This window comes from Oreochromis niloticus, linkage group LG20 (genome assembly GCF_001858045.2).
Source record: "Oreochromis niloticus isolate F11D_XX linkage group LG20, O_niloticus_UMD_NMBU, whole genome shotgun sequence".
Lineage (NCBI taxonomy): Eukaryota > Metazoa > Chordata > Actinopteri > Cichliformes > Cichlidae > Oreochromis > Oreochromis niloticus.
In genome coordinates, this window is record NC_031984.2 from 29,605,915 (window position 1) to 29,628,685 (window position 22,771).

The window sequence follows — 22,771 nt, forward strand, 5'->3', positions numbered from 1 at the left end:
CCCATTTGCTGTTCTCTCCCTCTTACTCCCCCACCTGTTCTTCTTTTCCTCTAGTTGTCATCCCATACTGACTCTCATCGCCTTTCCTCTCTTTATTCTTTGCCTCTACATTGCTGCCCTTGTGTCCTTGTTAATCCCTGCTCTCCGTTGCTAATACCACTCCTCTCACTTTCTCCTTATCTGCTCTTTAGCTTCTCTCCATCCACCTAACTTTCATCTACCACATCCTCTTTTTTCCTCCTCTCCTCTGCTCTCCTCCCTAGGGGGGGCCTACACTGTGAGTTGTCTCAGGTAGATTAATTACATGCAGTGACATGAAGGAGCTGGCCAGAGGCTTTAGTAATGAGTCTGATTACTCATCTCCAGCAGCTCTGTGCACTCAGGGGAGGAAAGTCGGGACAGTAGGCCAGCAGAGGGGCCTCTCAGTAGGGAAAGAGCAACTTTCACATATGGGGTTCCACCAGTGCACCAGTGTTTCTGGCAGCAGGAGTACCACCACTCTGAGATGGAAGAGTCGGCTACATGCTTAAACCTTATCTCATGTTACTTAAATAATCTGAGTTTGTACATTTCTATTAAGTAAGAGAAGACTTTTCAGTCTGAAGTCATTATCTTTGGCATTTAGAGAATAACAACAACAACAAAATAATGCTGGCTACTTGTTTGTGTATCGCTGCACTCGGTGATTAAATTAGACTGAAGAATGAAGAAGTTCTTCAGAGCAGCAGAGACACAAAAAAAAATGATTGATTTCAGGAGAACTTGATAATCACGAGAACAAAAGACAACAATCATTCCTCGTGAAGCCACGAATGTGGTTTTGATTTTTTTTGTAAGACTTATGATGAAATTAATGTGAAGTTTTGCCAACAAGTAAAAAACAGTCATTTGGAGGGCAGGTTAACTTCTGACATTCTTTTTGTTTTAATCAAGCATTTTGATTTATCTGAGGAAAAACACGTTTATTAGGTTATAAAACCCATTTCTTATAAAGGTATTCTTTTTACTGGTTTCCACTGTGGTGTGGGTGCGTTGCCAGTTCTTTCTTGATGGCCGCCTAGATATAGACAGTGACAATCAAACATCATGTGGCAATATGTTACAGATCAGCAGGTAAATTTTGTAAACGAGCCAAGGCGATGTAGCATATTGCAACTGATATTGATATTTGGTGATTTAAGTATTTGATATTTCGATGGAGACATTTTTAAAAAAATTGATTACCTTTAACATTTGATATGTGAAATTATTCATGAGTCTTCTTGTATTCACGATTACTCGTTTGCTTTCTGCCCAGCTCAGCTGCTTGTTGCATTTGTGGTGTTCGAAAATGAAATGCACGTTACCACCAAGAAAGTTGCATAGTGCCCTCTGGTGGATAAACTATGCAACATTCATAACAAAGTTGAAGGGTGTTTCTCACATCTCTTCTGTCCTTTTAAAAATTTAATGACTATTATAAATGCTGCTACTGATACATCAGCAAATAGCTAACACAGGCTGATGCATCGCCCGGCTTCTATTCTACAGGAAGAACATCATGAAGGATAGAACAAGCATCAGTTTCTGTTGTAGCCCCTCCCATAACCACTGACATCACTGGTTCCAACTTTGATCCCAGTACTATCGTGATGCAGTGGCAGTTTCTCAGGTGACGCCACGTAACCGCAGAGAAAAGCTGTGACCAGCGTAGCATTGATTTGATTTGATTTACATTCCTCTAACAATGAATACTAACAACTCCCCTGATTAACGATCTAGTCCAATCAGCAGGCCAAAATATAACTGGTCCACTGCTTTTCCATTGTAACACATGTCTGTGCACCTGATGACAGTCCCATCAAGTTCAGCTCTACTTTATCTTCGGTGTCTAACGAGTAAATATTATTATTTATTTGAGCATGGTAACCTCATATTGTAAACATCATATCAGGATTGACATTCGCTTTACTGTACCACTAGCATGAATGCAAAAGTGCAGTTTTTAAAATGGCAAAATTTGCATAATCAGATTTTGATTTACTGAGTTTTTTTTAAACTTCAGCTTTGCGAGCCTTTGGCATACCTGTTGTTTAATGACTTTATTTCTGAAGTGGTTTTAGCTTCTTCCTCTGCTGCTTCTGTCTCTTTGTGTTTCCTCTTCTCCCCTGGCTTCCATCTTCCCTCCTGTCTTATTTTTTCAGCGTTAAATCAGCTTACCATTTTTCTGGGACTCCGGAGCGTCCCCCAGGAAGCGAGTTAGACAGTGGGTGATGCTCAGTGTGACTGGGTGGCACGGTGTCACAGTGTGGTTTGTGTCAGCATTTTAAACCATGTGACAGCATGAATAAAGCATGATGTGGCGGGCAGCGGGGTGGGCAGGGACTGACAAGGGAACAAGCCTGCCCAGTGTTTTGGGGAAGGCGGACAAGTCGAAACTCTTAAAGTTTAATGGGGGCGAAGAGAGAGAAGAAAGGTAGTGCGTAGGGATGTGTGTGCGAGTGGGCCGTGTGGTTTCATTGGGTTTCCATAGACAGTCCTTCAACCAGTGGGATGTAATAGTGTTACTAATAAAGTCAACAGCCTACCTCATGCATGGTGTGTCGGGGTCACATTGAACTAGTGGGAAGGGAATATGTTCAGTCAGCCTTTTCTTTGTGGCAGAAGTGCTTCTGGTTGAAGCCCTCCTCTCTGGAGCTGCTGACCTCCCAGAATCCTGTGGTTTCATTGGTCTGTGTTCATCACATCATCGTATTGTCTCAATAAAGATCCAGAAATCCCACATTTTTTCTTCTCTGGCTGCTTACAATGTTCCCTTTGATTTCCCCCCCGTGTTTGTGTTTTTCTTTTTCTTCAACTTGTCCATGTATTTCATCTTTTTCATTAGAAGCATAACTGAAACTGTGACTACTCTGAAATAAACAGATTTGCTTCATAAAGGTTATGTTTGTATGTTACTGATTTTTCTCTTTATAAAAGACTGTCTTTGAGAGGTAAATGTAAAGCAGTCGTATAACCCCAAAAATTCATGCCTACAGTCTTTACCCTGCCTTAAATGGACACTAGGGAAGTTTGTATCATTGATTGTACAATGTAGTGTTGTGGCTATAGAACAAGGGCGCATTCGCATTTAGTTTGGTTCCCCATAAGCTTTTAATTGCTTTCACTCTGCAGTTCTGTCAGCCTCGGGATACAAATGTGAATAGTGGGTTGTACAACCAAATCTGGAAAAAGGATAATTGGTTTTGCTGGTGACTTCTGGCAGCTTTCCCCAAGTAGATGAAGTCATAGGCAGCAGAACAACTGGAGTAACTGTCTATAAGTGAGCAGAAGAAAAGGAATCCTGTGGCCAGAGATGGAGAAGAAGGACACTAAAAGTAGATCAAGAGCGAAGCCCGGACAAGCGTTTCCTTGATGGAGAGAATTTTGGGGACTGAGAAGGTTTAAAAAAATGACATTAGCAAAAAAATCTGCTCTTTGCGACAAAACAGCATTTTCATTCTTATTTTAAAACACTCAAGTATCACATTATTATTTCCATCAACCTCCTCCCCACAACAAGTATGAGGTCCTGAACTGGAATAAAACAGATGCTAAAAGTAATCCCGGCAGCAATCGCAATTCAAATTGGGATTTTGGGGGGGGGGTTTTAAGAAAAAGAAGTTTATTAACTTTGTCCAGCAGGTGTGGACAACAACAGATCAGCTCCACAGCAGTGGAGAAAAGTTCAGTTTGTATCACAAGTTTGTATATGTGTGTGTGTGTGTGTGTGTGTGTGTGTGTGTGTGTGTGTGTGTGTGTGCGTGTCTCAGGCCCCATTGACCATACAGCATGCCTGAGCTCCATCTACCAAATCCAGTGTGTCAGTGAGCAAATTGGAAATGCCAATTTCACTTTACACCGCTCCGTATCTTATCTTTCGCTTACCCTCATCCAACCACTTAGCTCATGTGTAAATGAATAAGGTCCTCTCACACACAGCACTCTTTGATTTCTGGCTCTCTTGCCGTCTTTGACCACCTCTCCTTTTCCGCATCGCCTATCTCCCTCCCCTCGTCCGCCTGCATTCTTCCATGCCCATTCAACTGTAACCCATCTGCTTTTTGTTTTTCTCTACATGCATCCATGAAATATGTCTGTTTTGGCGGATATGGAATTCCGCTCGCGTGCGTTCTTTCGCTCTTTCCCCGTCTGCAACGAGCAAGTCTGGCTGAATCACTATGCAGATGACACTATATCCCACACAATTTGCAATTTGCATTCAATCCATTATAGAAGAACAATTTCTCACGGGTTCCTCGTCTTGTTTTTCTCTTCCCTGCAGTACGACTACGAGGGCAGCGACATCAGCGACCTGCCGGTTGACCTGTCTGTGGTGTGGAATGGAAACTTTGTCATCGACAACCCGTTCAACATTCAAGGTAGAGAGCTTTCTCTTCTTTGTGCTTCTCTGACGCCTCCTTCTTCATTGTCATCTCCCCTCGGGGAGGCATGTAAGCATTGTTACTCCAAGAAAAAAAAAAAGAAGGCGAATCGGCCCTGCTTGTTTATTTGCTTGTAATGATTTTCTGCGAAGCAACAACAAGCGTGTGCAGCTGTCCTCCTCCGTAAGAAATCTGCAATTTCATTTTTGACAGACCGTCAGGGAGAAAGGTGAAAGTGTACCAGTGGTTTGGCAAAACACTGTTCACGAGTTAGGGATTTAAAAAAAGAAAGAGGGGCAGAGGGAGTGATTGATGGATAGCGATGATAACAAACAAACATCCCAACGCAGAAATTAATAGGGATGGATGTTAGAGAGGAAGATAAACAAATGGAGAACGCAATAGGCAGAAGAAAGGATGAAGAGGAAGAGCGATGGGTGGATGACAGGTTGATAAATGCGCTACATAATGGCGGGGAGGGTGTGGGTGTGGGGGTAGGGGTAGGGGTGGGGTAAATGTGAGTAGGGATTGATAAAGAAAAACAGAAAGCGACATGGAGGGATGGGATTTATTATTTTTAATCGCTATTTGTGCATGAAGTGGAAAACAATTACCAATTCTAAATTCTTTATCAAGTGTAATATATTGGGTGGTAGAGGCTAATGATTTTAGACGTCCCATTACACAAGATAATAAAAGTCTTGCTCTCAAGTGTGTCATACAGTCTTTGGCTGTGGATGCACGTGCAGCCTCAGATGAACGAACCCTTCCGACTCTCTGTTGCTTTCTCTCGCGCGTTGTGTTTTCGCTCTTAAAAACTGACACCCTTGCACATTTTAATCTGGCAGCCTTTGTGCTGTATCTGACCTCGTTTTGACAGATGTTAGACGTGCCATTCATTTTCAGACTGCTCGGAAATTAGCTGCGTATTGGTCACGACCTAATTCTCCTGTTTTTTTGTTTGAAAATTTCCTCTTTTAAGGTTTTCTGCCTGTGCCGAGACATCCTCCTCGGGGATTAAACCTGCTGCGTTTGGCACGTGCAGCGCGATATTGTAGCTGTAGCGACAAGCTAAATAATCGCATTTTTATGCAATCAGCTTGATGGGAGTCATTGCTGTAATTTTTAACTGTAGATTTAATGACTTTTTAACTGTGAAGAGTGTCAAGCAAGCAATACAGACCCACATTTATCAGAGAATCTGCAGGTGCTGCGCTTTGAGCAATGAGCTACTCCATCAAATAATGAACATTGTTGAGACATCCATATTCTGAAGAAACAATGTAATAATGACATTTGCTACCACTACAGTCACTACAGCAATAAAACTAAGATGAGGTCTCAAACACAGTAGGAGTTTGGAGGATCTAGTATCACCCGATGTATGTTTATGCCAAATCTGACCTAAGTGAACCGTACTGGTAATCACCAAAATAATTTGTTATGTTTGTGTCGTGGTTAATCCACCAGTATGAGCATGCTTTTTAACTGAAATTACATTTTGAATGCTAAAATATAATTACTGTTGTTATGCATGGATTTTCAAATTTCAACGTTTTACAACAACGCGGGGAAAAAAATAGTAAAGCACATTATTATTATTTTTTAATTGCGATGCCAAATTACAGTTTTTTACTTCCATTATTGAACGGAAAAATTAGTTTTAGTTGTTGAACATTATCCTTGATTAATTTCTTTTTTACTTCTCAGAGAAGTTTGCTGTGCCGGCTCAAATTTTGGGTATAACTTCAGATTATTTGCTTAATGAATAACAGTCTAAGTTTTAGTTTTACACAAGTTTTGACATTTTTAACCATTGGACATGAGTTTTTTCAGGAATTTACAGTAATATATGTATCGTAAGGGTTGATAGTAAATGCAGCATTGAATAGGTAACAGGTAACACAAAACTCTGATGGTTCTGTGTTTGTGCAAGGCTGCAGTGTTAGCATGTCTGTTGGCTTGGCCAAACAAATATGTGTATTTAAGATTTGTCAAACTATCAAAGTTTTGTGTTTGTGTTACCTGTTACCTTTATGGTATTCACTGCTGGAGTTGTATGATTTTGGGAAGGTTATAGGTGAAATATTTGATTGCATGTGCTGCCTGACATTTGACTGTAAATGTATTGTAAATGTTTTAAAGGCACAATTATATAATTGCATAGATGCTAAAATGGATCCGGTATGCTTTTTGTTATTTGTGTCATATACTAGCGCATTTGTATATTAATATGAATATTTGTATATTAATATGAAGTTTACTGGAAGTGAAAAGTGTGATGGGAAAAGGTATCCAAGCAACAGGGAGGGCCGCAGCCTTTGAGACGACTGTGCAATAAAGTCTATTCAAGAACTTAGGAGAAGTACGGAGTGCACTGAGGCTCCAACCAAGTACAGAAACATACTTTTCAGGAGATGGACATCGTTGTTAGGCCTGTTTTAATAATAATGCAATGATAACGTATACTTTATTGATCCCCGTGGGGATTCAAACCCCCAACCTGCCGATTACGGGGCGACCACACTACCTACTGAGCTATCCCTGCCCCATGTTGATTGATCTTAGGAATTATTCCTATAACATGTATTGTGATAATTGAAGATACAGGATTTCTGAAGCCTGAGTTTGAAGTCATAACCATCAGAAGTAGACTACAGAATTTATTATTAAGTTTTCAAAGTGTTTGTTTTTCTTACTTTTTGAATTAAATTACGAAACAATGAACTTCACTATGTTCTGATTGTTTCAGATGTGTTAGTGCAGCACATGCTTACATTGGTAGATGCTCACATGGGTTTAAAGATGGTTGGCCTTAAAGGGAGAGACATGAGTTGAGGGGCTCTGCTGAAGCTCACTGTAACACAAAGATAATTAGAACTGTGTCTCATGCAAACCAACTCTAGTTGAGTCTAAGACTAAATGGACTGGTTATTATTTTTCAACTCTGCTTAACAGCTTTACACAGCGTCTCTCATTCACACAAGCACTTTTCCCCCCAAAGATACTTTGGCATGCAGACTGGAGCTGCCAGGGAACAAACCACTAACCTTCTGATTAGATGCCCTAGTCTTCCTCCTGAGCCAGCCTCAGCCACCCACAGTAAAAAGATGATGCTCGAAATGAGTATGACAGATCCACTCTTAGAAATATTATTTTTTTCCAGTTTTTTTTTTCTAGGCAGCTGTTGCTGTTTGGATTTGAAAGGCCTCGGTAATAAACTGTGGAGAGATTAAAATACTTGCAGGTTCTTTGGTACACGGTGTTTCTGGTGCCTTAAATCAAATCTGCTTGTGTGTTTCCCTTCACTGCATCATTCAGCAGTGGATGACAATGAAGAAATTCAGCTTCACATAAACCAGCGTGTGCGGTTAAATTCAGAGGGTAACAAGGCCAGCGGGCAAGTGGCCGGATGGAGATCCCTAATGCAGTTAGCAAACAGTCCATTTCTGGAAGGCTAAATTCTGTTTTCCGTCAGTCAAAAGACAAACTTTTAAAGATGAGTAATATAATGTAATATAACTTCTTAGAGTGCTGCAGGGAGCTTGTGCTTTTTTTAGCCCTGATTTACAGTTTTCAACTGAGGTCTAGAGTGCAAAGCATGATCCACAACGCCACAGCAAGAGGAAGAAATACACAAGTCTGAAACAAACTAGAGTTATGGGAAATATATACAATTATAGAAAGGACTGAATTGTAACATTGCTTTTACTATTTAAGGGTTAGAATCTCTGCTTTTGTTACAGAATCCATTATTAGCTTTAATTCCCACATTTGCTCACAACTCACCGTTGACTCTTTGAAAATAAACACTTCACAGGTGTGAGCTGTGAAGAATTTGGAGGGGGAGGGGGTCATTTTTGCAAATTATGAACATAGCACACTTTTTTTTACATGTTTCTACAGGTTTAACCTGGAATAAAACTCATAATAGGGTTTCTGACATCCAATTATTCAGCTTTGAGGATATGGCAAATATTATCAGGTAACTCTTGTGAATCGGGCCCCAGGGACTGTGTGCCACAGCGAGTGTTTTGCATAACACGGAGTGGCGTTTTTCTCCGAGAGTGTGAAATCCAAGGATCTTCGACGCGGTGTATGTGTCTGTGTGAACTCGACACAAATGTTCCTGTTGTTGCGACTTGGAGGTGGCGGTGCCTGGCGAGAATCCGTGCAGGCAGGCATCCGAAGGTCGCGGTTTGTTCTTCAAACACAACAAGACATCAGCGCGCTTCTTAAAAACATGCCTTCTAAATCCGTCCTCATTCATACAGTCTTCATAAAGGCGTTCTCCTCCTTTTTTCTTCTTCTTCTCTCCATCCTCTAATAATCCCTCCCAGTTCCATCCCCGTCTTCTTCTTCCTGAATCAGAGCCGTGTCATTCGTCTGAGGCAGAGCCGCTCGGCGCCGGCCCAGATTTGCCCCGGTGTAAAGTGGAGATGTTAATGTTAATTAAATCATTCATTTGGTTCAGATTAATTAGCGTCGCGCTACTTTTAAGCCGAGCCGTAGCTAATCAGATTAGGCCGAGCCGAGGGCCGAGGCGGGCAGATGGATACGGAAGTGGCTCGCTTTGAAGTCCGGCTGCCGTCTGTCTGACAGAGAGTAGGAGGCGGGAAGAGCTTGTTACATGTTCTCGTGCTTTTTCTCACCCCCCCTCACCCATCTCTGTTTTTCCACTTCATCTGTTTAACTGGTGTGACGGCAAACAAACCTGCCGGCAGGTTCTGACAATGTTGCAGCGCCTGAGATAATTATGATGGTGATAAGCAGATGACAAAACAGAAGTAAAAGAAAACCAAAAAAACATTTCTGGTACGTTCAGCTGTCTTGTTTGCATGGACTCTCACACTCTCTGTTGAATAAGGTCTCTCTCTGTCTCTCATTTCCTCCCCCTTTTTTGGCTGGCTGTGTTCTCTCTGATTCTCTCGGCCTCGCGGGGCCCCACACCATCTTTAAATTCATAACAATCCTTGTTGCTGTTTTGTTAACAAGCGCAGCTAAAATTTATCCTCCCCCCCTCCTCCCCGCTTCCTTTCATCTCCCTCTCCTCCAACTTCTTAGGTGTTTGAGGTTTTAATTTATTTATTTATCTATTTATTTATTCAGTTTTACTTTTAATGACTTTTTTTCCCACTCTGCAGAGTTTGGGGAGGAATGTGGGTCGTTTTTTTAACACAACAAATTATCAATTCCCTATTGGCGTTTGAAGACATTACCTGTTGAATTAATTTCTGTGATATCCCTCTTGGTGGCTTGTTAATTTTTTTCCCTCCATTTATCTGCGGAAACAGTTATTTTCTCATCGGCACAGCCTCGGAGTGGTAATAATCACCTACTGAAGGTTTTAGGTGTTGTGTGGGTGATTAACATTCATTTATGCTGTTCCTTTGCTCTTTCTCTTCCTCATACACAGAAACTCCTGATTGCTTTTTTTTTTCTTACCACTGTTGCTTTCTTTCAAATGAACAACTTGCAAAACTTTCTGTTCATCAAATATTTCATGAACATCATGCAGAATATAACGTTTCTCAAAATTTGAAACATGACAGATAGCCTGCTCAATAAGATAACTGTAGTGTACTGGAATACATAAACAAAGCATTTATTTGGTGTTTTTGGAAGTGTGCTGGAGTGCTTTCTCTTTAAATTGAAAATTAGGTAAAGGCTGCCTTTGCTAACTGAAGAATTTGGCAGTGGTTAGTTAGCTTAGCCTAACATAAAAGCCTGTAAACCGGGCTGTGAGCTAGCTCGGGGCTAAAAGATATTTTTCTATAAATTTAAACAAGTTAAAATTGCTAGTATTTTTTTAAAGGCAGTGGGTTAGGCTGAAGCAAGCAGAATATATCCGTGTATAGAGCCACTGTAAAAAAAAAAAAGAAGAAGAAAAAAAAAGAAAGAAAACCATCTTTACAGTCTAAGGCTAAGTAGCCACAAGGTGCTAATCACTAGCAAATGTATGTTTAACAAAAAAAATTAGCTTTGGCAGTTTGCTGGTCTGGAGCATTGTGGTGTGTGTTACCATCAGCAATCATCTTAAAGAAGCAATTGTTGCTGTAGTCTGAGAAGGGTTATCAGTTCATTCATCAAACATTGTAAACGTCCAAGAAAAATGTCCAAAATCCCAAATCCGTGCAGTGCACGGCTCAGAGAAACTGTAAAAACAATCTCCGACTCTACTGGCCTTGGAATTTAGATTTTAATATCCAAGACAGTGCAATTAGAAAAAGACCGAGGGTTTCCAACAGAAAGACCATGTCACCATGGCTTAACTTTTCAAAACTGCATTTGAAAAAACCAGAAGACCTTTAGAACGATGTCCACTGGACAGGCGAGACCAAACTGGAGATGTTTGGCCAGAATACTTAAACACAGCACATCAGCACAAACAGCTCATACCCGTTGTCAAAGTTGGTGGTGTTCTGCAGCCACAGAACCTGGGCACCTTGCAGCTGCTGAGTTGACCATAAACCCTCTGTTAAGGCATCTGTCTGACAGTTACACTTACCTTAAGTAGGTCATGCAACAGGATAATGATCTCAAACACACGAGCAAAAACCACAACAGAATGTCATTTTCACGCTGATTTTAGAAACAGGAGGACTTCCATGCTATTTATGTAAACTTTTACGTGCCATAGCCATAAATTAATTCCTACCAAGCAAAGGCAGCCATTACTATGACTGTTGTTCACCCCTTTGACCATCATTTTATCCTTCACAGCACCTGCTTTACAATAATGTTTGATTACAGCTCCTATTGCATATGTTGACTCTCTCCGCCTCTTTCTGTCTCTCCACCAGCTCACCTGTACAAGTGCAGGGCATTGCGGGACAGCTGCGGTATGTGCCTGAAGGCCAACCCCAGGTTTGAGTGCGGTTGGTGTGTTCAGGACAGGAAGTGTTCCCTCAGGCAGGAGTGCACCGGAGGAGGCAATTCCCACCTCCCCCTCCAGCTGGCAGAAGGTGGAGGGTGGATGCACGCCACATCTGGAAACAGCCGCTGCACCCACCCCAAGATCACCAAGGTAAGTAAGTGTGTCTGCCTGTTAAGGCTGCACACTTAAAGTTGGTACCACCCACTGTGAACACGACAGGCTTTGAGATATACAGATAGTGTATGTGTGAGAGAGCATGCTAGGATACTTTCAGATGCTTGTGTGGCTGTTCTGTGTGTAGCTGCTTTTTGACAGTTGTCACTTTGTACTTGACTGTGGAGTACTGGGTCATTTAGCATTTTGTAGTGTATGTCTGCTAGAATGTGAGAGTAAATGGCATCTATTACTCTACAGGTGTCTGATCCACTCTGTGTGAGTAACACACATAATTAAAAGCATTCAGCCTTTTTTTTGACACCCTCCCACACAAATGCATCAAAACTGAAATAAAATGCAACACACTCAGACTCATTCGCCACATTATCTACAGTTAATGTGAAGAAGTTTCCAGGTTCATGGAAAGACAGGAATGAGCTTGGCGACCTTTCACATGAGTCTGAGTGTGCTCCAAATAACAGAAACATTTTCTAGAGGAAGATGGGGTGGGCGGCCTTTTTTTAATATGACTAACTAAACAACGATGCTGCATTGGAAATTAATAGAAACCACCTCTGATGATTTTTTTCCTTAATAAAGATGTGAGTTCTTTAAACTGGTTGAATTGTGGTCTCGTATCAAAGCACCTTTCGGTGTGATAACATGATTTAACCCTCATTTTTGAATTTTCTTTGTGTAGCAGTGTTTTGATGAATCTAATATATAGATAATACATTATAGCTTAAAAAGAATGCAAGTTTGTGTGTTTAAAATAATCTTTGAACTCACCTGTTCTTAATGCAGCTGTTTTTGGATTCAATGGACAAATTTGCTGCATTGATTTTTTTTTTAAAAAGCTTGATTTTTCTGATTTTTCCGATCTGAATAAACAGATCTGAACAGTCAGACCACTGCGATTTACAGGTAAGCTGTAGCTCAAAACATCCCCGTGCTAAATATACAGTGATATGGCAATAGTGAAATAATACTAGTTTACCTTAGATACAGAGGTAGACGCCGCACTCTCCACCTCCTGAGATGTGGTCTCTCAGCCTGTTCTTACTCCTGAGGTGTAATATAGTGACGATTTGTCAAGTCCTGCGGCGTTCCTGAGGAACGCGAAAGGTGACCATCCACGTTCTTATGCTACGCGCCGGGTTATGTATGAAATCCAGCAGAATGACGCTCCCACAGTAATACACGTTCAGGCCATTTATTCCAGCCCTAACCCTAACCTTATCCCTAACCTTAACCACCACTTTAATGACGTTAGATAGTGTTTTCCAAAGTGATTTCAGTAAAACGAATGCACATGTGTAGATTCATTTACAGAAGAGGATTAGGGCCACTGGAAAAAAAAAAAGGTGGGCACGTCTATTTTTTTCTTCTTTTCCAAAATTCCGATTTTCTCAGAATTCTGGAAAAGAAGAAAAAAATAGATGTGCCCACTTTTTTTTTTCCAGTGGCCCTAATCCTAATCCGTAATCATTCCAAACAGTTCTCATGTTTCCAAATTTTTCAGATCTCGTGATATATGGACATGTTAGGTGCCCGGAAGTGTAACATATCAATGATTTGTCACCTAGCGTAAAATGTTATGCTTTGGGAGTGAGAACGTGTTGGGTCCCTGCCTCACACTCATTTTTTTCACCCTGTGCTTCTTGGGGATGATATTTTTCAAAGAAAACAACACAAAATCCGGAATTTTGTGTTGTTTGTTTGCAACGCACTCGGTCTGTAATGATCTTTAATCCATTAGAATTACAAGTACTTATTTCACATTTATTTTAAATAAAGTTATAGAACTAAAGACAAAAGCTTCTGAGGGGAGGAACTGTGGAAACTACACTTTTTTCAGAATTTTGACTCATTGATGGTCATAATGCTTTTTGTCAAAGCAGCAGCAGAGAGATCTGTAGTTTCTCACCTTATTTCCTGAGGTGGACAGTAGGCGAAAAAAACATTTACTAAAACTTTTATCTTTCACTTGCTGTTTAAACTGAAATGCAACTCTGCTCTGAAGATAATTAAGTCCACTGATTCCACTGATGCAAATGTGAGGCTTCAAAGTAAGTAAGGATAAGCACATGCAGTGCTGCACGAGACATACATCACTGGAAAGACAAGGGGTGAGAAGCCTCCAACGCCAACCATCCGCAGCCAGCGACAGCCAAAAGAAACTCTTCTGATCAGAACTGCCTCCAATTGATATACAGTTTCTAAAATCGCCTGCAAAGAAAAGCAGCGCGGCTTCTTTGAGCATAATCTTGTCAACTCGTGAAGACAGTCGTGTCACCTGTGGAGATCCAAGGCACGGCAAACCTTGATAGGCCGTTGCGTCAGCTCCCTTTGTTGAAGCCCCTGTGGTCACGAAAGCCCTACGTGTCCTGAACCCAGAATGAAAGCTGCTCCATTTTAATGTGTTGCTATTAAAACGCACACATGATGGGACCTTGCGCCTGCCCTTGGCACAGAAATGGTGTTATTACTCACTATTACATCAAACTGCTACTCCAGGAAGAGAGAGTGCGAGAGAGCCACGTAAAACTTTGTTTGGCTTTTCTTTTTTTTCTTCTTTTTTTTAAACTGTCTTTTAGTTATGGTGCTTTTTGTATGCCGCTGTCGTTACATGTAGTACTGAGGAGGACTGGTTAGTATGCGTCTTATTTTTTAATTTTGACAGAAGTAATGAGTTTTCTGTGCTAAACTCAAATGGCTATGGAGTACAAATGAAACTGGTGACACTTTCTTGATATCAATTGTTAAATCTTTGTCCCCTAACTCATTATCATCCATTATCTATTTGCATATGTTTTCAGAGACGTGAGGCTTATTAAAGTCTCAGTTCGAGGAACGTTTCAGTTTTTATAGTATGATTCATTCACAACTCCTTCTGACTTTAATAGTAACAATTGGTGTGTTCAGACATCATTAGTGCTGTGTGAATGTATTCTTCCGTGTGTATTTGAGTCAGCCTGTTTGTGAATGCGGACGCTTACAGCATGTTTGTTTTATGTTGCCATAAATGTGAAGGAGAGGGTGTGTGAGTGATGTGTTTTCATATTATGGTAATGGTCCAGGTTGTGTGAAACAGACTAATGAATGTCTAAGAAGATATAAAAGTAGAAACTTTTATATCTCGCTGTTATTTCCATGATAAGGAAAGAGAGGGAGACAATATCACATCTTTATTTCTCTTCATTCACACAAGCTTTCTGCCTGTAGCTGATGTTACTTTTAACACGGGTGATAACTTTAGAGTCTCTGTTTTTTTCAGGTGTATCTGTTATTATAATTTTTACTTCTGCTCACTGAAAGTCATTTTGTTCACTTGAATAGTGTAATTAACACATCAGCAAAAGGTGGCTCATTAGCTAAAGCGTGCAGTGTTACATATGTCGGTGAAAACAGACTATGTGGACAGGCCGTTCTTACTTGAAGCTTCAATACATAGAGGCTTTAAGTTTTTGGTCATAATAATTTTAATGTAAACCAGGTTCATTGGTCTCTACTCGGTTCAATTCAATTCAGTTTTATTTATACAGCACCGAATTACAACAAGAGTCGCCTCAAGGCGCTTTATATTGTGAGGTAGACCCTACAATAATACATACAGAGAAAAACCCAACAAACCCAAAGATGAGCAAGCACTTTGGCGACAGTAGGAAGGAAAAACTCCCTTTTAACAGGAAGAAACCTCCAGCACAACCAGGCTCGGAGGGGTGGGGCCATCTGCTGCAACCGGTTGGGGTGAGAGAAGGAAGACAGGACAAAAGACATGCTGTGGAAGTATGATTCAATGCAGAGAGGTCTATTAACACATAGTGATTGAGAAAGGTGACTGAAGAAGAAATACTCAGTGCATCATGGGAATCCCTCGGCAGCCTACACCTATTGCAGCATAACTAAGGATAACACTATGACGTTTTTGTGATCACTGTCCTCTTATTTCACTGTTTTCAGCCGGAGGTGACAAGAAAAAATACATTAATAACATCAAAGTCAAAGTAAACTTTTTATTGTCATCTCTGCTATATCCAGTGCAGCATATAGAGAGACGAGATGACGAGGCTCCGGTTACATCAGCAAAAAAAACCAATATATAGACATAAAGGAAGTAAGAAAAGATATATTTTTATTGCAACACAACACGAAGCTCATTAGATTAGAACAGTGATGGTCTGTGCAAATAGCCGTGCTTAGCTCTGTCTCTTGTTTTCTCTTCTGATCTTGAACAATACTTTGTTGCTGATCAAACTGAGTTGGTAAGCTAGGATTCCACTGTTCCTGTCTACTTCCTGGCAGATTTTTCTCAGCTTATGTCTGGAACTTTACGAGCAACATAGCAGTTTTTAGACATATGCAGTATAACTGTGTTACCTGTTAACCTGTGTTACCGTTAGCTGTTGATGCATGGATACCGTTGCAAATAAATGTCTAACCCAAAATTACGTTTTAGCATTGATTCCTATCTGATTAGCAATTTTTTTTGGATGGCTCTATTCACGTCACACAATTTCACACTGATGGGGGCCTGACCTGGTGTATCATGCACAAAATCTTAACAGTATAAAGCCAATGCTGAGTCTAGGAGGGGTGACCACACAAGAAGACACTGACAGCTATGTAGCAAAAGGAGACCGTGGAATGTCAGTGACACTTACCACTAAATGTTTTTTGTTTTTTCTACCATAAATATGAAAAAAGATGTTGTTAGGGTGGCTAAGTGGAATGGAGTATGTAGTTATACACACCACTTTGATTGCCTGCATCTGTTTACGTTGTCTTGCTGGAACTGCAAGATCTCAAAAAAGACAGCAAGCATGGCCGACATGACAGCACGTAGTCTGCGATGTCTCAGATCACAGAAAGGCAAGATTACACTGCAAACCCAATCTGATCCAATGACCCCGTAACACTCAGTTAAGTCTAATCTTAAAATTAAGATTCGATTTTTGACTCAACAATGACTCCGTTTTCTATTTGTCGAGGTGGGAATTTCAAAAAATAGCCAAGAGATTAAAGGGTTAAATTGGACACACAGCAAAAGCTGCGTTTTAAACTTTCAAAGCTTCACGAACTTCAAGCAGTTGAGGGTTAAAAATAGATTTTTATATTTTTGCATTTTAATGTCAAGCAGTTTCTTAGTGTCTATGATTATAAACACTAATGTTGTCACACTGTCATTTTAAAATAACACTTTATTGTAGAAATCAGTCTTTCCAAACCAACACTGCTATTTAAGGCAGGTGTTTTGGTTAATCCTTATAGTATTACCAGGTAACAGTGTCTCTCAATATAAAGGTGATGCCCCTGAAAATAAAAGCCTTTTAATGTTATTGTAATCTGAATCTGAACACGGTCCATATTCCCTTTGAAAGAGCTGTACAATGATAAATGTTTCAATAATATTTGTCTCAGACAGTTTAGTTAGCAGAACTCTCGAACCATTTTCTGACCACATAAATAACTTTCCCAGTTTCTATCTGCCCTTCCATGGCTCCCATGCGCTATTGGTTACCACTCAGCCCACAGCAGGATTGTGCCCACAAATAAAATGTTTGTAGATGCTGGATGACAGACTACGAGGAAACCACTGCTGTAACACTGATGATTTGATGTGGCTACACTGTGGTTAGGCCTGTAATATAAAAGGTCACATCACCACAGAGTGATGCCCCAGTACTTTACCACCAAGTGATTCCCGCTCAGTGGTACTTAAAAGAAGTGGCCAAGCAAAAGAAGAAAAATGTGCAATAAGATTTAGTGGATTGTTTTCCATCCATGTTACAGTATATAATATGTTATATGACCAACAGTGCAATATAATGGTCGAATGCAATGGTTCTTTACTAGCTGTGATGCTTTTCATCATTGTCAAAACTGAAATTGCACATTTCCATTCAAAGCTGCCACTCAGAGTCAGAGAAAATTCAAACAGTATGAAACGATGTCAGACTGCATAATGGGGACAGAGCAAAGCTGTTCAGATTGAATGTTAGACTATTAGCTGACCAACTCCAGCATTCAGTGGTTAGTGGTTAGAAACTGGCAGACTCTGTTTTAGTAGTATGCATCCTCTAGTGTTTGTGTTCCTCGATCAGTCTGGTTTCTCATGTGGAACAATTACATCTGCTAGTCTTTTGCAGTTATGACTTAAGGCATGCGTGTTACAGCACAAATGTAGTTCTGTTATATCAGATCACTTTCTTAAAGAATCCAAAACGCCTGAGGTCCGTTTTCAACTTCAGGGTGTCTGTGCTTTACATAACCCAGGGACCGGTGGTTATGCGTCTCTGAATGTAGTCGTGTTGTGTCAAATCACTGCAAACATGAGTCCAAATGTGCCTGAGGTCCCATTTCCACACTGTGGCGTCTCTGCATGCCCAGAGGCTCAGTGAGCACTGGTTATCATTTTATGTGTTGCCACGCTTTTATACTTTCAAGATATTTTCAGAGCTTCCAATAGAAATTCATTCTTCCATGTCAGAGGAATATTATAAAGGTAGACAAATAAATAAATATAAGATCCACTGCATTCTTTCATTCATACTAGCTTAAAGGTATAGTACTCATATACATATCCTAATATAGTTCATCTGAGGCAAAACTCCTGAACTTACTGAAGTCTGTTCTATGAAGCACGTAAGGTCCCAGTCACACAGGTATAGAGACCAGTCGTGACCATCTGGCAACGACCAGTTCCTAGGGTAAAATCTCTATTCCCAGAACGATTGGCAGGTGGTTGCTGGCAATCGCTGTGAATTAATGGCTAAAGCCCAATTCACTCAGGCTTAGAGACCAGACTCTAAGTGACTCTACGGGAAGTGCAACTTGCGACTGATTTCACCTAGCAACAACCAGCAACCACTTGCCAACCAGTTGGGGAATATAGTTTTCCCTAACAGCCAGACTTCCCAGCTTGTCGCCAAACTCTCTCTAGGCCGCTGTGACAGAGGCCTATGATAGAAGATAAGTCATGAAACAGTCAGTCCAGTATTGGTCCACTGCTTATACATACAGCTGGTTACATCAGTTTTGTGGCTTTGTTGATGTTTTCCTTTCTGAGGAACTCATCAAGCTCAGTCTATGCAGATTCCCTAACACTCTGTCTTAACACCAAGACGAGTTAAAGTTTCACTTAAGTTCTCATCACTATCAGTGCCTTTACTAATAAAGCTTTACATGGAAACATAGAAATATATATACATATTAGCCTCTGCAAGATACAGCTACACTATTGTTGTTGCAAATTGCTCAGAATTGGTGCATAAGCTGCTTTGCTCTATCTCTAACCCCATCTGCGTCTCTTACTCAAGTCCATACTCTAGTACTGTGAATGTCTGTCCACCTTCACTTTAGGTGTTATTACATATAAAAGCTGTATTTTAGAGGAATTCAGACAAACAGATAGAAAATTCTGGGGGAACACCACTTTCTTGGATACTATTAGTTAAAATTATGTTCCCATGCAAGGTTTTTGCCGTAGCCATTATGACCATTATGTGTGTTTACGGTGTCATAGTATATGGCCCCATAGTCATCACTGGTCCCTTTCTGAATATCACCCCCACATAATGGTGGAAATCCCTTTAAAAGCACTCTTCTTTCTTTCTCTCTGTTGCTTCTCTGTCTGTGGCCCTGCCAGTGTTTATATCCCAGGGCTGGGTGGCTAGCTGATATTGTGTTTTGTGGTATCATAGCTCCATTCTTCCAAAACCATCTGAAGGCCCATTTCCACACCCCGACATCTGTTGTCCATATCATACCCTGGAGCTTGATGGCTACTCACTCTGGTCAGTGTTTACCAGCTCTTGTGTTTGTGGAACCAAAGTGCCGAGGCTCCGCTGGCGCCTGAGGTTCCAGCATGAGTAAGCTTCCAAATAGTAAGCAGCGTTGTACCCAGCCAGAATGTTCTCTTTCTTACTCCCTCAGTTTACTTTTTTTTTTTCTTTCTCGCAGCATGTAAAGGATCCTTTCACAAACCCAAACATGCAATCATCCCGTCTCTGGTCATCATAAAGATGCATTCGGTCAATGCAATGTTTATTTCTCTTAAACACGGGATCTCAGTTGCAATAAATGTATGTTTTTTGGTGATGGTGTGTTTACGCATAGTGAATATGTCTCTTTGTATTATAAAATAACACTGCCAATGGTATTGTGATTTTTCCTTTGGTTCCAAAGTGTGGCTTGCCTGCTTATCTTTCATCTGTAGCTTTAATTTAAAAGAGTCAGTGGGTAATTAGATTAGCTTAAAAAAACGATGAAAGGCTTTTAAAATGCTGGGGGAAAAGACAGAATGTGATAAGTTAAAAATCATATGCAAAACTTTAAATGTTCCTAGTTAAAAAACAGTATGTCAGACTTTAAAACTTAGAGATCGACACAAGCAACACATGTTAAAAAGCTGCATCATCTCATTTAACAGCTATATGTACGTTTTTGGGAACTGTGGACACCAACCGTGGTAGTTTTAGACATGGAATGTATTTTTACATTCTTTCTTGGTGCAGGACATCAGCTCAGCTGCTCACCAGTTCAAGGAGCCCCATGTTTTATTTTTTATTTCATAATATGGAATGGATTTTATGTGGTGACAGGCACACAGGTTTGGCAGCGTCTTCCTGAAATAAGCCAGGCGTTTCCTGAACAAGATGTCTGGATGACAACATGTATTATTTCAAATCCTGTAAATGTTGTGGAGCCCTCATGTTTACACTAATGCATTGCTATACCACCAAAATTTAACTTTTGAGTGGAAGATGACCACAGTCCACATCACCTCAGTCCGTATTAAACAAGAAGCGTTCCAGGACTGCGGACCACTGCTAAGGCGACTCACTCTCTGGGTGTTGTTTAATGCACACCCTGAACAATTTAGTAACTTTAAGTGTACAGAATGTGGAAGAATTCCCTGCATCAATAATTGGAATGCTACCCTTGAGCAAGGCATTTAAACTCCAGCTGTTCTGCCTTTGATTTTCATTTGCTGAAAGTTTTTTCTTTCTGAAGCACGGTACGAGAAGGATCTCAGTTGATTTGCTCCATGTAAACATTTACAATTAAATCTTAAGTGTCTGGGAAGACAAATTGTTCATCCTCCACGCTGCTAAAATCTCCATTTGTCAAGGTCTGTTGTCGGGTACTGTCTGTAGTATAATAATGCCGTGCAGCCATGACGTTGCCTGAGTTTGCTTTTCCACACCGCGCTTTGTGCTCAGCCAAGCACTGCAGGAGAACGGGGCAATGGACAGATTACACATAATTACCTCATGATGCTTGTTAGGGATTAGGTTTGCGTGTGCGTGTCTGCTACTGATGTGTGTGAGTGTGTGTGTCAGTGACAACTGCCGTCCATCAGTCACCATATTTGTTTTGTCACACCACACCTGTCCCCGTTACGCGCTATAATCTGGCTAGATAAATCACATTACGGTTCGTCTAGGCGACTGAGCGTTACACTGCCGCAGCCCCGTGGACGGAGCCAAGCCGCCATAATAAGTTTCAATTAAGCAGAGATGATGCTGGTTTGCTTCTGTATACCGCTGTTTATGGGTTTTATGCCCTCTCTTTAACAAATTTTCTGTGCTTTTCAAAGCCAGGAAGGTGATTCTTCTTCATCAAAACTAAATCCACAGATGTGGACGACTCAGTATAAAGTGTGCACATATTTGTGGGTTTTTCCATATCCATTTATGCCCTGATGTTGTCTTAGAGGACCATTTTTGGGACAAATTTAAATGTAGAATGGAGAGAAACAAAAAAAAATCACTTCATCCTTTCTGATATCGGTTCTCCATTGTCTTGTTGGTGCAGTTATTCCCTGAGACGGGGCCTCGACAAGGCGGAACCAGGGTGACCATCTGGGGGGAAAACCTGGGTCTGCAATTCAGAGACATCCAGACGGGCGTCAAATTGGGGAAGGTGCCCTGTGTTCCCGTTGAAGATGAGTACGTGAGTGCTGAAAGGTAAGTTGAGAGGCAGAACGCACGCACACAGTACCCATGCATGTGCAATCAGACACAAATAGGTGAAAAAAGGCACACATGTACACTATATTGCCAAAACTATTCATGACCATAGTGTAAAATCAAGCACCAGGGCATGCAGACTGCTTCTACAAGAATGGGTCGCTCTCAGGTGCTCAGTGAGTTCCAGCGTAATACCATGAGGGGATGGCACCTGTGCAACAAGTCCAGTCGTCAAATTTCTTCATTACTAAAATATTCCAACTGTTAGTGCTAGGTCAGGTAAACTCACAGAGCAGAGGCAGCAGATGCTGAGGAACGGAGGTCGCAAACTTTCTGCAGAGTCAATTACTACAGACCTCCAAACTTCATGTGGCCTTCACATTAGCTCAGGAACAGTGCACAGAGAGCTTCATGGAGTGGGTTTCCATGGCTGTGCAGCAAGGCAAAGCGCCGGATGAAGTGGTGTAAAGCACGGCACCACTGAGCTCTAGAGCACTGGTGATGTGATGAATCACGCTTCTCTGTCTGACAATCTGATGGATGATTCTGGGTTTGGTGGTTGCCAGGAGAACAGTACTTGTCTGACTGCATTGTGGCAAGTGTAGAGTTTGGTGGGGGTAAGATTATGATGTGGGGTTGTTTTTCAGGAGTTAGACTCGTCCCCTTAGTTCCAGTGAAAGGAACTCTTCATGCTTCAGGATACCAAGGCATTTAGGACAATTTGATGCTCCCAACTTTGTGAGAACAGTTTGGGGATGGCCCTTGCCTGTTCCGACATGACTGCTGCCAGTGCACAAAGCAAAGGCCATGAAAACATGGATGAGCGAGTTTAGTGTGGAAGAACTTGACTGGCCTGTACAGACCCCTGACCTCAACCCAACATAACATTTTTGGGATAAATTAGAGCGGAGACTGCAAGCCTTCCCACAAGACACAAAGCTGCTATAGCTGCAAATGGTGGGACAACATCATATTAAACTCTGTGGATTAAGAATGGAATGTAACTCGAGTTCATATGTGTGCGAAAGCAGACAAGCGAATACTGTTGGCAATATAGCATATCTGAGCCTACAGAGACACATCAATACATTTGCAGCATGCGGACGACCCAAATGCCTCTCTCACAGAATCACACTTAATTCCAAGGACACACACAAAGAGGAAGCTGCAGCTTGTGCCTCTCTGATCCTGACCAATCAAAGGACAGGAAAAAATGTCAACCAGAACACATTTGTGTATAGGTGCATCCGCGTTCAGCGGCTGCAAAGATAGTGACATCAGGCTTTCTTTTTTTGTGCGTTTGTAAATTCCATCTGTCGTTCCTCTCCATTACTCTCTACATATGCTCTTTCCTTTATTTT

General features: G+C 41.1%; 1 protein-coding gene across 2 annotated transcripts in view; it reads left to right on the forward strand.

Moving 5' to 3' along the window:
• LOC100695575 (plexin-A1) overlaps window positions 1-22,771 on the forward strand; it is a 310,610-nt gene that overhangs the window by 217,681 nt on the left and 70,158 nt on the right. For both annotated transcript variants that reach the window (XM_019350036.2, XM_003449115.5), the window contains exons 11-13: window positions 4,304-4,400; window positions 11,207-11,430; window positions 21,256-21,407. In XM_019350036.2, coding sequence (XP_019205581.1) covers window positions 4,304-4,400; window positions 11,207-11,430; window positions 21,256-21,407 — 473 coding nt within the window. The remainder of the gene's footprint in view (window positions 1-4,303; window positions 4,401-11,206; window positions 11,431-21,255; window positions 21,408-22,771) is intronic.